The sequence below is a fragment of the Sceloporus undulatus genome, chromosome 1 (assembly GCF_019175285.1).
Source record: "Sceloporus undulatus isolate JIND9_A2432 ecotype Alabama chromosome 1, SceUnd_v1.1, whole genome shotgun sequence".
NCBI classification, from domain to species: Eukaryota; Metazoa; Chordata; class Lepidosauria; order Squamata; family Phrynosomatidae; genus Sceloporus; species Sceloporus undulatus.
Window position 1 is genome coordinate 249,250,921 of NC_056522.1, and position 16,424 is coordinate 249,267,344.

The 16,424-nt window shown below is 37.2% G+C and overlaps 1 protein-coding gene across 1 annotated transcript in view; it reads left to right on the forward strand.

Annotated features, from left to right (window-relative positions):
* VIL1 (villin 1) overlaps positions 1-16,424 on the forward strand; it is a 70,526-nt gene that overhangs the window by 12,732 nt on the left and 41,370 nt on the right. Inside the window, exon 2 of the mRNA XM_042472302.1 lies at positions 6,062-6,202. Coding sequence (XP_042328236.1) covers positions 6,078-6,202 — 125 coding nt within the window. The 5' untranslated portion in view covers positions 6,062-6,077. The remainder of the gene's footprint in view (positions 1-6,061; positions 6,203-16,424) is intronic.

Sequence of the window (16,424 nt, forward strand, 5' to 3'; positions counted from 1 at the left end):
GACACCACTATAACTGTCCTGCCTCAATGCTACGGAATTCTGGGAACTGTAGTTTTGTGAGATATTTAGCCTTCTCTGTCAGTGAGCTCTGGTGGCACAACAAAATGCATTTCCCAGAATTGCATAGCTTGGAGCCATGGCAATTAAAGTGTTGTCAGACTGAATTATGTCTGCAGTGCTGATGCTGCCTTAAAGGCACACAACAACAACAAAACATGTGGTTTGGCGTATGTGTAAGTTTCTGTAATTTATCACTATGGGTTTGTGACACATCATGCAAAGCTATGGCCTGGGCAGGTGTTATGTACGTTAGAGATTGTGGGCTCATGAAGGCATGCACCAGATGTTAGGATTCACTCTTGCTTACAAGAGTCTGTGACCATTGCACTGGGTGGGGCATTGTGCAAATAGGTGTTCCTCTAGAAGGCTCATCTGCCAAAGAACTAGGTTCAGAACGATATCAGGGGCCATTCTCTGATTTATCCATGGCTTCCCACTGGGAGGAGATTATCTACTCATTTACTAGAGTTTCTAGTAATGTCATTACTTTCTGCTTTAAAGCAAGCAAGCAAGCATCCTTCCTGCTAGCACAGTGTCAATGGGTAACAGGAGTGAGTGGGTGTAAGGAATTGTATTTGCCAGAGATTTATTTTTGCTAGCTCAACAGTAGAGATAAGATAAACTGAGCCTTTCCCCACAGTCATAAAGCGAGAAATGCAGAAAAGCCAAAGCCCTTCAGCCTTCATAAGGGTCACTGACAGTTTGTCAAGCACATGACATAGGAGAACCCTACGATGATTTGGGTGGAGCATTAAAAGCTAAATGAGAGAAAAATGAAAGGTGTTCCTTCCAATATACATGTATCAGTACTATGGCACAGAGCACAATCTCACATCTTAGCAGATTTCATATTTGAATTCTGCTTCATTAAAAAAGAAAAACAACTCTGTGCAAATAGAGAAGCAGGCCACTAGAAAAAAGTTGGCTGGGCCTCTTTGCTATATATTAATTTCCAAAGGATAGATTCCTCACCTGCAGTCTGAAGTGGAACAGTCCAGTAAGAACTGTACCATGGAATTCTGCTTGGTTTCTGGAGAAAAGTGGAACTTGGCTACACTTACAGAGGGAGGATGGTTTTATCCATTCATGAATGCCAATTGTGCAAAATGAAAAATAAAAATATATAGAATTGAGGGACGGAAGAGGTAACAAAGTCTAATTTCTACGCTCCTCCCTTCGTACACAGTTTTCACATACTGGAACAAATGAGGGCATGCAACAGTTATCTATCAGCCTGTGACAGACCAAGTTGTATAAATCCATGTGCCACAAGGAGAGGTACTACAGAATGAAAAGGAGGAAGGAAGGTGGAGAAAAGGGAGGAAAGGGAAAGGAAATGTGCAGCACCTTTAAGACTAACTGGTTTGAATTTTTGCATGAGCTTTATGCATGAGCTTACACACTGGAAGAAAAGCACTTCTGATGTTGTGGGTGTTATTGGGCCCCGTAATATTGTGGGGACAGAGTTGGTCTCTGGGTTTGTGGCAGGGTCTTTAACCTGTATTATCATCCAAGGTCGAAAAAACACTGCAGAAATAATCTAGTTTGAAACCTCTTTAACTGTCCTTACTCAGTGCTAGGGAATTCTGTGAACTGTAGTCTTGTGAGACATTTAGCCTTCTCTGTCAGAGAACTCTGGTGCCACAACAAACTACAATTTCCTAGCACTGAGACAGGGCAGTTAAAGCAGTCTCAAACTGGATTATTTCTGTTATGTATCCTGTTGTGAATAGTTTAAGATTTGGAGGCTGTCTGTAGGACAATAAAGGCCTATCTCCAAGAATTTACACAGATATAAAGGACAACTTACACTATGATCCATTACAAATTGCAGGTTGCATCCACACTGCAGAAATAATGCAATTTGACACCACTTTAGCTGCTGTGGCTTCATACTATGGAAATCTGGGAATTGTAGTTATATGAGATATTTAGCCTTCTCTGTCAGAGAGCTCTGGTGCAACAACAAACTACAAATCCCTGGGGTCCATAGCATGGAGCCATAGTAGTTAAAGTGGTGTCAAAGTGCATTATTTCTGAAGTGCAGATGCAGCCCCAGTTCTTTTTGCCAAATTTTTAGATACAGAAGAAAAAAAGGTGACTTAAAAATTCTTCATGTGGCTCTTCCTTTCTGTTCTCTTTCCCTGTTGTGTTGGCAATGCAACTATTTTCCTTGCACACATCCATCATTATCACCATAGGCAGCCTTCCCTTCCCCTTCCAAACTCAGCCACATTTCTTTCCATCCGCATGTGTCATTTGTAATTTTACATAAATAATTCTGGAATAGATTGATTCTTTTTCTATTAGTGCCAAAAATATTATTTAGCTTTTTCATCATTAAATTATTGCTGATCTGTTTTAACCTTGTGCTGTCCTTCGAGTTTTCAGATCAACAGCTTTAACTCTGCTTCTCCTGTACCCTTAATATGTCTTTCTTTTGACTTTCCTTTCTTTTCTAGTTCTACTCCTATCTTTTCCTTTAAAAAAAGCATTTCATTTCATTTCATTTGTTGTTTTCTACTACAGGAATGTAAAACAGTATTTCCAGTTATCCTTTTGGCCACAATATGGTCCTACTATAATTTCCATGGCTCCCTGACTATGCATCACCATGGTGACTATATTCATGTTATCGCACAGTTCCTCTACTGCAGTTCTTTCTCACTCTAAAAGGAGGCTTATCTTGGGGTAAGATTCACATTTCATCACATCTGGTTCCACTCTAGATCCCATTGGTTCAGTCAGTGGCTCCAGTGATTGTGGACAATGGGTGTTATAGTTCCAAGAGGCCCCCTCCACAGTTATGGCTTGCCCTGCTGTGTGATATGCAGCACAGAGGTTCACAGACTCTATTCCATTGTGAACCATCTTGGATGACACATTCCCACAGCTCCCATCATCCACAAAGAGCCCAAGACACACACACACCTTCAATTTAAGGGACTTCTTCTGTATGGAAGATGGGAAATACCATTCCAAACTGTTGATCCTCTCCTATCTTTAACCCTTTTGCATTGCACCACATTGCAACTCCCAGCATCCACACAGGGGCAGAAATATACCACACATCACCTCCTTTGTACTGAGGGGATTTTGACATGCTGCTTCATCCTGATAGTGTCTTTAGAATATGACTTTAAAAAGGAGCTGAATTTGGGTTAACATCTTTTGTCCCATTCCTTTGGTGTTTAATTGAGATCTATTAAGAGTGCATCCAAGGATAGCCCAATATATTCTGCTGCCTAAGGTGATACCTTCATCAATTCCATTTACCAAAACCAACTTGGACCATCAGTTGACTCTTATTACAGCACTAGTAGGGATAAAATCTTGGGCAAGTTATATGCTCTGAGCCTCAGGGGAGGGCAGTGGCAAACCTCCTCTGAACAAATCTTGCCAAGAAACCCCATGATAGGGTTGCCTTGGGTCACCATAAGTCAGGAATGACTTGAAAACACACTGACAGCAGCAAGGATAAGATATCACCACACAGCTCTGGAACAGGGAGGAACAGCCAGGGGACTGCAATGACTATCCTTTCACACCACTCACCATTTGTTGTTGTTGTTGTTGTTGTTCTGTTTATTTATAGCCTTCCTTCCTCCCAGTAAAGGGACTCAAGGCGGCCAACAAATCTAAAACAGTCCAAGTTAAAACAGTATAAAACATTAAAAATACAAAGTTTAAAAAATAATAAAACAATTCAAACACTTAAAAAACAACATTATTACATTTTAAAATTTAAAACTCTTTAAAACAAAAACAAAGCAGCATCCACGTCATGTGAATGTCTGGCAGCATAAAAACATCTTAACCTGCCGTCGGAAGGACAGCAAGGATGGTCACCATCTGATGCCTAAGGCAGCTACCTCACTCCGCCAACGGGCAGGAACAGCACTGCTCCAGTTTGTTTCTTCCTCTCACCCAACCTAGCCTATTATCTCTCTCTGCCACTCATCAGAACCATGGTCATTGCTCCAACTGCCCTTCTGTAAAGTAACATGACAATTAATCATTGGTTAATATTTTCCCGCATCTGTAGAAACAATTGTAGCAATAGAAAACATGATACATGGAGCCCTGGTGGCGCAGTGGTTAAATGCCTGTACTGCAACCACTCCCTCAAAGCCATAAGGTTGTGAGTTCAAGACCAGCAAAAGAGCTCAAGCTTGACTCAGGCTTGCATCCTTCCGAGGTCGCTAAAATGAGTACCCAGATTGTTGGGGGCAAATTAGCTTACAGTTGTAAACCACTTAAACACTACTTAGGTGATATGAAGCGGTATATAAATGAAGCTTGTTTGTTTGTTTGTTGATACTAGAAATAGAGAAATTGGTGTATCGCAAAGCTCCAGTCAGCACAAGTGGGATGAATCAAGAGGAAATTTTCTTATCACATTACATGTGTTAATTGACCTCCCTAGCATCTGGATGTTTGAAATGACTTGAAGGCAACATTTTTTGAATGGGTCTGTTCGTAATGCTACTTCCAGTCATTGTTGCTGTTCTGTGCCTTCAAGTCATTTCTGACTTATGGCAACCCTCTCTCAGGGTTTTCTTGGCAGGATTTGTTCAGAGGAGGTTTGCCATTGCCTTCCCCTGAGGCTGAGAGAGTGTGACTTGCCCAGGGTCACCCAGTGGAATTGATGGCTGAGTGGGGAATCAAACCCTGGTCTCCAGAGTCATAGTCCAATACTCAAACCACAACACCACACTGGCTCTCTTCGCTGTTATTGCTTGCTCCTTTTTATTTTCCTTTGACCACTCTGACTATAAACCCTATTCCCACCTCTTTGCATGCATGGTAATATTTCAGGCATCTGATGAAATGTGCTGCAGATAAATAAATAAAAAAAACTTATGCCAGAACAAATTCATTGGTCTTCAAGCTTTTCGTGTTGTTTTTAATGTTGCAATAGACTAATGTGTATAGTTCTGAAGAACTGTAATTAAAATCATAACAAACCTTTTTAAAAACTGGGGAGAAACAGATACAGTATATTATCCTTTAATACATTCAGTGCCAGAAACAGTTTTTAAATACAGGGATGGGAAAATGTTAAGCTTGTGGGATCTGATTTGTGGCTTTGTTTGTTTTTGTGTTACTAGAACCCAGCAATCATAATTTATTGCGAAAGACATACACTTAGAATCAAACTACATGATACTCTTGTGATGTTTTTTGCCGTGGTGCTCACTCAAGTGGTAAAAGATCTCCTTGTAAATGCATGTAATTTTCCTCATCTGAATGTATTGCATTTTATGTTTAGTTATTGAAAAATATGCATGGGCTTTGGTTACAAGTCTGGTTCCTGAACCACAGGTTTCTGGGAAAATCCCATTGTGGCAGAGAAAATAGGTTAATCGGGGAATATACATACCTTTAACATCTAATTATCCTTAGAATGAAATAATTCTGAGTCCAGGAACTGGTTTTGAGGGTCAGAGCTGGACTGAGTCTTCCTTCCATACAAAAATGGATCCCTGGTTACTCCAATTTTTATTAATTTTAGCAGTATAATTTATTGCTGTTTCTATGTTAAAGAGCTGGGAATATGTACCAATCTAAGACAGACCATCTTTTGTCACTCAGTTCTCAGACCTCCATACAAGTGCACTGAAGCTGCACTCCAGCAGTTTAAGAGAGGAGCTTGACCCAAATTTTCATTCATATAAAGGAGATAAGGACCAAGACTGAAGAAGACGAGCTAGGAGGATGACCTACCAAGTTTAATGCAAACCACCAGACATGTTTTTGCTTTCTGCATGGGACTGCCAAAAATAGGAAGAAATTGCCAGAGTCATGGTTGGTGGGCTTCCATGGGAGCTGGGTGGATCACAGGTGGTGCAGGCCTCCTCTGTAAGACAGGTAGGTTCCTTCCTGCCCAAAGGCACAGCTCAGGAGCACACACTGAGAGAATGCTCTGGTTTACAAGGACAATGTGTCAATGTGTGTGTTGAAGGGACCTTGGCTGACTCTGTGGCTCTTCCCTTCCTAGGCACGTCTGCCCTTATATGGCGAAGGCAGGTGGCATTCAGTGCCGAGGGAAGGAGGGAACAAAGGTCACCCCCGTGCTTGCTTTATTCAGGTACAGCCCGTCTCCAAGGTGCCGTGTGCCCACCAAGCAGACTCCACTAAGGTAAGCTTTCTCATCCTGACACCAGCTGCCTCTGTCTGATGTGAGGAGAGTATATCCTTGCACAATCTGTCCTGTGCTTGTCATTGCTCTAGCCCAGGGGTTAAGCACTGGAATTGTCTTGGCTTTGGACCTAAGATGAGAAACAAGCTTTTCCTTTCTTCTAATTAATCTCTGTGGTTCCTTTTTTAACCTCCTGGGATTTTTTTCAAACTGAGATGGATGAAGAAAGTTCTAGGTCTTTTCAGAGGGAAGGCAGGGCCAGGAAACAAAGCTTGAGCTTTTCTGTGAAGTACAAACATGTTTATGCTTCAGTTTTAATTTACCCATCTTTTTATGATTACAGCACTGTTTGGGATCACACAGAGGCTTTTCAAAAGTGTGTGAAAAAAGAATCCACCAGTTCTGCTTCCCCCACATAACTGTCTCACTCTTGCTTGTTTGGTGAAAGTTGCTGACTTAGCACAAACAGTATGCCATAAAGTTTGAGCAAAGAGCAAATCTCTTCACAAGAAGCAACAGCAAAGAGAAGCTTTCTGTATTATAATGCACTCAAAACTGAGACATGGCTAAAGGGAATCCAGGTCGGAAAGGGCTTCATGTTGAGGGAAGTGGCCAAGTGGCTCTCTCTGTGCAATTCCAGAATGACCCACTTCCAGTGTGTCATGCTGCCCTCTGCTTAAAATGAGGCAAGAGAAAGTTAGAAGAAATCTGGTTCTGTTTTTGCTATTGCCATTCACTCAACAGGTGTTTATGGTTGTTGTGCTATATGACTGATTCTCCTGACAGCCCTGCATTGCTGGATTGTGCTTGGAAGCCTCCCCAAACCACAATTTCATTGCTAGAAACATGTGGCAAGCCTACCTCTTCCCATAGACCCCTTGTACAGTACAAGAACATGTGGAGGTTCTTGCAGGTTTTCTGAAGCTTGCTGGGGAGTCCTGTGCTTCATGCAAGTTTGTACTTTCCTCCCCCGCCCCCATCTCAAGCTAAACAAGATGCTCACCCTGATTATATATGTGGAATAATTATGCAGGTTAATTTAAAAAGCATCGTGCAAAAGTAAAACCATTCTTATTCAGTTTTGCACCATTATTTTTTAATCACCGTGCATATCTTGCTTGTTATTGTGTGCCTTCAAGCAAATTCTGACTTATGGCCACCCTATTGTGTGGTTTTCTTGGCAAGATTTGTTCAGAGGGGGTTTACCATTACATTCCTCTGAGGCTGAGAGAGCATGACTTGCCCAAGGCCACCCAGGGGGCTTTCATGGATGGATAGGGATTTGAACTGTGGACTTTCTGAATCCTAGCCCAGCATTCAAGCCACCACACCACACTGGCATCTTGGTTACTTTCTTCTAAATTAATACATAGGGATTGGTTGCACCCTTGTAAACAACATATTGAAAGGCTTTCACTCTGTTCTTACTAATAAATTTAAAAAATAGTGAAGCTTCTAAAAAGGTCAGAAAGATCAGTATTATTTCCATGTTTAGATTTTTTTAGATCTCTTTCCACTCCAAAGATGGAGAAATGTGAAAATATTGCAATGTATGTATGTATGTATTTATTTATTTAGAAAAATCCACCTGCAAAAAAATTCTCATCTATCCCAGCAGGTCTCCCCATTAAGAAGACCTCTCCTAATTCTAAAGGTGTTGAAAGCAGCTGGGAGGACATGGAGGTTTGGGTCAGGGGGACAACTGAAGGTGTTGAGTGCTGAGGCTAGGGAGCGTAAATCTTTAGTACACTATTTTCCAATTAACTCTACCTCCACAGCATCTGAAGCAACTGCTTCAGGGAGGGTTGTTTTTTTTAAAAGATATTTCTATTGCTCCCCATGTGCTGTAGACCCTGCCTGAAACAGTAGGAGAGCACATGGTTCACTGCTGCTTTTTTTTTTTTTTAATGTAGGAAGTCTTGTTTGCAGATCTCCACATTTTGTCTCCAAAGTTGAAAATGTATAAACTGAACAATAAGAAATTGAGTTAATGATAATTATTCTGAGAATTATTCCATATAATTTTCTGGATTAGATTAGGTAGGCAGAATCCTTTCCTATAAAAAAAGTTTTTCCTTCAATTCCCCATTTTAAGTTAAAAATAATAGTATTTTTTTGAAAGTGTAAATATATTAAATTGACAGGTCAGTATTTGCCCAGTATGGTACTGAATGATAGCAGCTCTCTGAGGTTCAGGCAGAGACCTTTTGCAACCCTACTAATGATGTAGTTTGAATGGGTGGTGCCATAACTTAAGTTTACAAGGTATGAGTGTTGCCATTCAGCTATGTGATCTCTCCTTGCTAATATCAACTTTCCTATCCATTGGCCTTGAAATGGTAGCAGGATTAATACTCCATTCTTAAAACCTGGAAATTTGATCAGTCAGTGGGAATTCTTTGTGTGTGTGAGAGAGAGAGAAAGTGAAGGGAGGGATACACATTGGTACTTGCTTTTTCGACAGTCCCAGTTTTCGAGTCACAACTGTGTGAACAATACTAACTACCACCACCACCACCACCACTTGCTGTACCAAAATAATGTATCTTCTACACTGATAAAAGCTGAATTATACAGACTCTTCCTCTTATTTTGCATAAAGCAGTCTTTGGTTCTCAATGGTCTGCATTGCCCCTTCTGCTGTGAAGCAAGAAGACTACCCCATGCTGTGATCCTTAGAAATCATAGCCACTGAAACTTCTGACTGGCTTTTTCTTTGAAAATACTATGATGAGACAATCCAAAATGAAGCAAGACGTTGTATTGCAAGATGAAACACCCTAGTTGGAAGGCACTCAGCCAACTACTGAGGAAGATCAGAGGTCAACTATGAGTAGGGCTGTGTCTAAAGATGCAACTGGATTCAAGTCAAAGGGACAGTTAGCTTCTGATATGATCTGGTGTGAAAGAAAAGCACAAAGTTGCACAACTGCAATATGGAACATAAGAGATATCAATCAGGAGGAACTAGTAATTGTAAAACAAAAAAAAATTGGATCATATAGACATAATCATATTTGGTGTAAGTGAACTAAAGTGAACTGAAATGGGACAGTTACAGGAAAAGAGTGTTTTTTGCCCTTTTGGAAAAAGACAATCTAAAAAGAAATGGGGTACCTTTAATAGTGAAGGGGATACTGTATAACAAAGGGAAAGTCTGAATGAATAATATCAGTAAGACTTCAGAGAAAACCTTTTCAATATAACCATAATTCAAATTTATGGAGGATTGGGATTGCCTAATTTAAAATTTTATTTTTATTCATATTGTTTTGACTGGCTGGTAGATTGGTTTAAGCTAGAAAATAGAAATTTGTTAAGTTTGGAAATGATATTTGGTTTTCACGCATGCCTTTTTAATGACAAAATTAAAGCAAATAATGTTTTTCTACATAATTATGTAAGGAAAGCATTAATGAAGGCTTGGAAAAAATTTAGACCTTTGATCTATCCAAAGGAGCCCTGGTGGCGCAGTGGGTAAATGCCTGTACTGCAGCCATTCACTCAAGACCACAAGGTTGCGAGTTCAAGACCAGCAAAAGGGCCCAAGCTCGCCTCAGGCTTGCATCCTTCCGAGGTCGCTAAAATGAGTACCCAGACTGTTGGGGGCAAATTAGCTTACTTGCTAATTAGCTTACTTGCTGTTCACCGCTATGATCTTTGGAATAGCGGTATATAAATAAAACAAATTATTATTATTAAATTATTAAAGTTGCCGTTGTGGATTTCTGTTAATGGGGCCTTTCATAAAAATGATGAAATTAAAAAGGAAAATGGATTACCTACAAAGATGTATTACATTTTGTTAAAGGTTCTAATAATCTGAACCTAAAATCTCAGGAAGATCTAGTTAAAGAAGGATATTGTTTTAACTGGTTCCTGCACCGTCAATTTAAAGAGAGATTTATACAAGATGTCAAGACTATAGGCATTGAACCAACCTCCCAAGAATTTGACAAAATTATTTTCACTGAAAACCCCTGAAAAATTTCTATGTTTTACAATTTTTTTTAATTGGAAATGCATGATGAATGGGAAAAAATGTGGTGCAAGAGACTAAAATACACAGGGAAAACTATTATAAGTTGCGAAATAGATTGTATCTTACACCTAATAAATTGGCCAGAATATACAAGAATAAAAAAACAGACGGTTGGAAATGCGCAAAGACTCCAGGATCATTTATACACATATGGTGGTACAGTGGTACCTCGGGATACGAAATACCCAGGTTACGAAATTTCCGGGATACGAAAAAATCCCATAGGAAATAATTGTTCCGGGTTACGAATGTTTTTTCGGGTTACGAAAAAAATTTTGGTGCTTTTCGGCGCTATTTCACACGGAATCGCGGCTTTTCCCCATTAGCGCCTATGGCATTTCGGCTTACGAAGGCTTTTCGGGTTACGAAAGCGGCCGCGGAACGAATTAATTTCGTAACCCGAGGAAGCACTGTATTGTGATATTATATCAAAATATTGGATTCATATTCATAAGAAAATTAAACAAATATTACATTGTTATGTTAAATTGGATGCAAAACTATTTTTATTGGGTATGATTTCAGATCCAAAAACAGGAGAAATTGGGTAAATTTTTATTTTATATGGTTTCTGCTGCTCGGATGGTATACGCTTCTCATTGGAAAGGAGATGAACAACCCACCTGGAAAGAATGGATGATGGAATTATTGGACTATATGAAAATGGATAAACTTACTTGTCTAGTTAAAGGTCACAACTGGGATAAACTGAAAAAGATATGGGAACCCTTAATTAATTTTGTTAAAACAAAAGATAAGATAACCAATTTTTATTGGTAAAATTAGGCTGATAGAGAAAAGTTAGGAAATATAAATTTGGTTTGAATAAAACCCCAAAATATTATTGTAGAAAGAAGCAATGAAAATATATATATTGAATGGAGAGTTGGAAAAAGTGAAAAAAAGACAAGCGGTTGAATGAGAGAAAATCATGTTTATATTAATGTACGTTTAATTGCGTAATAATGTCAATATGTTTCTCCTAGGACCTAGGAACTCATTCTAAATGTTCAGTATTGTTAGTGTATTGTCATTGCTAGTGTCATTGTATTGTTATTGTTATTGTATTGTTATGGTCATTGTATTGTTATTGTAATGTCATTGTCACTGTATTTTTTTAAATTCAATAAAAATCAATAATAATAAAAAAATTATGCTCCAGCTACAAAGACAGAAAATAACGAAATGGATTCTATACTTACATCCAGGAAGACACTGATCATACACCAAAATAGGATATGTTGATAATCCTAGGCAGTTTGAAGTGGGAAACAGCAAAAGCAAACAGTGTCAAAGAATTTGGCCTAGGATCAATAAAAGAAGCAAGAGAGCGGCTTATAAATTTTGTGAAGCTAATAGTTTCTTTGCAGCAAACACAATATTCAGGCCCTTGAACAGATAACTAGATAAGGGGGCATCACGAGATAGCCAGTACAGGAATTAAATCAACTACATAATTGGAAGCATAAAATGGAGAAGCACCATCATTTGCAAAAACAAGACTAGAAGCAGATTGTGGCACAGACCATTATCTACTAATGTCAAAAATTAGAGTAAAGTTAAAGAAATAAAAAAGAAATAAAAATAGAGATGTAAGTAAAGACATCAAAACAAGACTGGAAGGGTAGCCACGAAGGAGCTAGATGTGGTCCTCAGGCATGAAGATATATAATTGAATATCACATTCACAAGCATCCATGCCCATAGTATTCCTGATTTTTTTTTAATTTTATTGATTAAAAGAACAACATACATTGTAATACCAACAACTCTGTTGCATATCTATTACATCTTATTATCTGTGTTCCAAACAATTACAGTCTTACAAAATTCAAAATAAGCAACTCACCCTTGCATGCATGTCCAATATTTACTTAATCCACTAACACTCTTTATCTTATTTATTTACGTTATCACTCTTCAAGTATTTTTCCCCACTCCTGTAATGTTATCGTCATATTATTGCCCAATCGTTTATATGCCAATATTTTTTTCAAGAAGTCATCTATAATCTTCCAGTTCTCCACCTCTTTATTCTTATTTTTTAGTATCAATGTCAATATATCCATATTCTTTAAATCCAGAACTTTTTGTAACCATTCCTCTATGTCTGGTATTATCTTGATCGTAGGAACGGCGGTATAGAAATAAACTTTCAATCAATCAATCAATCAATCTTACTCTTCCAATTTTTTGCTAGTAGTATTCTAGCAGCTGTTATAAGGTACAGCATAATTTTCCAATATTTTTTCTCATTGTCTTTTCCCAAATAAGATGTCATATTCAATAAGTAAATTTCCGGTATCATAGGGTATTGTATATTTAACATTGTTTGTATATTATGATGGATTTTTTTCCAGAAACACTTAATTCTCAGACAACTCCACCACATGTGATAGTATGAACCTTTTTCGTTTTGACACTCCCAACATTTGTTTGTGCTTAACTTATACATTTTAGCAACTTTTACTGGTGTAAAGTACCATCAGTTAGAGACCTTCAAATAATTTTCTTTTAAGTCTTGTGCAACCGTAAATTTAGCAGTTTTTTTTTCCCATGAGTTCTCCCAATTGTCCATAGAGATCGTATGACCTATCTCCTGAGCCTATTTTGTCATACTGTCAGTAACATTTTCATTTTCCAATTCATATGTCATAAGAACCTTATATAATTTTGCAATTTTACCTTTATCCTTTCCCCAGAGAATTTTATCTAAATTGTTTTCTGTTGTTTCAAATCCTACCTTCATTGCATCTTCTTTAAACTTAGATTTTATTTGTAAATATCCAAACCATTGTATACTTTTTCCTTCTTTTTCCAGTTCCTCTTTCGTTTTTATATCTATTTCTCCATTCCCCTTTATCTTCAAAAGATCTTTATATCTTAACCAATCTTTATTCTTTTCCCATCTACTAAAGAGGGCCTCCTGGGTTGATACCCACAATGGAGTTTTTTGATAATATCGTTTCTTAATTATATTCCACATTCTTAACAGGGGTTTACGAATTGCATGGTGTAGGAAATCTATATTAATCTGATGTTTCTGGTACCATAAATAGGCATGCCAGCCATATCTTATATTACACGACTCAACACTCAATAAGCTAGGTTTGTCCACTTTCATCCAGTCTTGAATCCACAAAAGCCCACATGCCCAAAAGTAAATCTTTAAATCAGGTAGGGCACACCCTCCTTTTGCATTTTCTTTCTTTAGAATTTGCTGTTTGATTCTAGCTTTTTTTCCTTTCCACAAAAAAATTTTAAGCTCCTTGTTCCAATCCGTAAACACTTTGTCCTTAAATAATAATGGGTATATTTTGATATAGAAAAATTATTTTCAGTAATACATTCATTTTTATAGTTGCCACTCTCCCCAGTAATGACAATTCCATATTGTTCCATGTCTGTAAATCTTTCTTAATTTGGGACCAAACATTTTTATAATTATTTTCAAACAGATCTAGATTTTTGTTAGTCAACCATATCCCCAAATATTTTACCTTCTTTACCACTTTAATCCCAGAGATATTAAATAATTCAATCTCCTTTTCCTTTTTCATATTCTTTGTAATTATCAGTGTTTTCTCTTTATTTATTTTGATACCAGAGTATTTTCCAAAATCCTTCAATTCCGCTAACGTAATATCTATACTTTTTAGTGGGTCCTCTAAAATTATTATCGTGTCATCTGCATAGGCACGAAGCTTATATTCACACCCTTTAATCTTAGTTCCTCTTATTTTTTCATTATCCCTGATTGCATTGTTAAGAACCTCGAGAACTATTATAAAAAGCAAAGGAGAAAGTGGGCATCCTTGTTTCGTTCCTTTTTCCACTGGGATGTAATCAGTTTTCTGTCCATTAATTATTAACTGCACCTTCTGTTTTGTATATAAATGAGATAGATTTGCCATAAAGTGTGTTCCTACTTTGTAATACTTTCATCATAAATTTCCATCGTATACTGTCGAAGGCTTTTTCAGCATCGACAAAGATTAGTTGTCAGGAAAAAGCCACATGGGATATATAGTCACAAGAAATGTAATATGTATATGAATGTATTTGAAAGTAACATGACACAGCAAAAGTTATTGAATTGTCACACAGGTGTTGTAAGTAATGTAATTAGAAGGTCCTGAAAGCCAAGGACATATGAGGCAATGACAAAGTGAAAAGGTGCAAATTGATATCACCTGAGAGTCATTGAGTGGACAGTAATGTATGATGCAATGTGAGGGCTAGATTGAGCCAAGTATGGTATGTCAATCATAATGTATGTACACGCCCAGGAGGTGGCAACTGTATAATGAATAGAGAGACAAATGTCTATATAAGCAATAATGTATGGCAATACTTTTTGTGGGTATTGAGGAGTATAGTAGTGTGGGTATTGAGGAGTATAGTATTGTGAGTTTTGTGAGTAGTGAATTGTTTTGTGCATAGTGTATATAGTAGAATAAAAGTAGATCTTTTATTTAAGAAGACTACTGTGTTGACTGGTGTCTTGAGAGCTGAACAAGAACCAGCAGACTGCAGAGAAGATTGGAAGACATCTTCAGCCAATTCTCAGAGCTACTGGTCAAACTGGTTGTTCTTCCGCAGACCAGGGTGGTGAGAGTGAAAGCCAGGAGAAGAGCTGCAACTCCCATCATCCCTAACATTAGTCCCATTTCTTTTTCTTTGTATATTGTATAGAATTCTATTATATTTAGTATCGTTCTTATATTGTATCTCAATTGTCTTTCCGGCAAAAAACCGTTTTGATCCTTAATAATCTTACACAAAATCTTTTTCAACCTATTTGCTAATAATCCTGTAAATATTTTATAATCAACATTCAATAAGGCTATTGGCCTGTAGTTTGACATATTTGTATTGTCCTTACCCTCTTTTGGAATAAGTGAAATATTAGCAGTATGCCATATGCCAGGTGTACCTTCTTCTTTAATGTTGTTAAATACTATCTTTAATGCCTCCACCACATCTTCTTCAAAGGTTTTATAAAATAAGGGAGGAGTAAAGCCATCAGGCCCTGAGGATTTGCCCTCCTTCAGTGATCTTATTACCTGTATAATTTCCTCATTTTGTATAGGTCTTTCCAAATTTTCTATTTGTTCTTTCGTAAGTTTGTTTATTTTCTTTTTTTCTAAGTAGTTTCTTATTTTCCCCTCTATTTCACTGTCCTTTATGTTGTTTTTAAATACCTCTTTGAAATACTCTTGAAATGCTTTCATGATATCCTCTTGTTTAGTTATAATTTTCTCTCCCACTTTGATTTTATTTATTCTTTTATTTTCCCTTTCCTTTTTTAACTTGTATGCAAGCCATCTTCCAGTTTTATTTGCACCTTCAAAATATTTTTGTCTTATAAATTTTAATTTGTTGACTAATTCTTCTGTATTCTTCTATTGTAATTTATTTTTTAATAGAATATACTGTTTTCTAATTTTGATGTTGTCTTTGTTTTGACTTATTATCTCTTCTAATTTTTTCAACTCTTGTCTATCTTTCGCCTCTATTTTTTGTATTTGTCTTTTTATTTCTGCACCTCTTTTTATCAAAAGTCCCCGTACCACAGATTTAAATGTATCCCACACTGTTTTACTTTGAATCTCATTAAAGAGATTTTCTTTAAAGAAATATTTTATTTCCTGCTTCATGCTTTCTTTAAATTTTCCATCTTTAATTATTCTATCGTTTAATCTCCAATGCCCTTGTTTCCTTTCTTCAGGTATTTCCAATATCAATTCTATTAGGTTGTGGTCAGACACCAACCTCGGAGCGATATCCATCTTTTCTGTTTTTATGAGCATGTTTCCAGTAACTAAAAATAAATCTATCCTAGAGAGGGAGTTGTAGGAATCTGAATGAAAAGTAAATCCTTTTTTATTCTCATATAAATGTGACCAAACATCTGTTAATTTATTTTCCTCTATCATCTCAAAGCATGCCTTTGGTAACTTTCCCTGACTGTCTTTGATTTTTCTTTTCGATTGCTTATCTCTCTTTGGCTTCAGGACTCCATTGAAATCTCCGGCAATAATTGTTTCCATTACATTTTGTTAAGTCTTTATTTAGTCTTTTTAAAAAAATACTTTTACTTTCTAAGGGAGCATATACATTTACTATTTCTATTTTTTCATTTCCTATAGCAATTTCGATGACCACATATCTGCCATC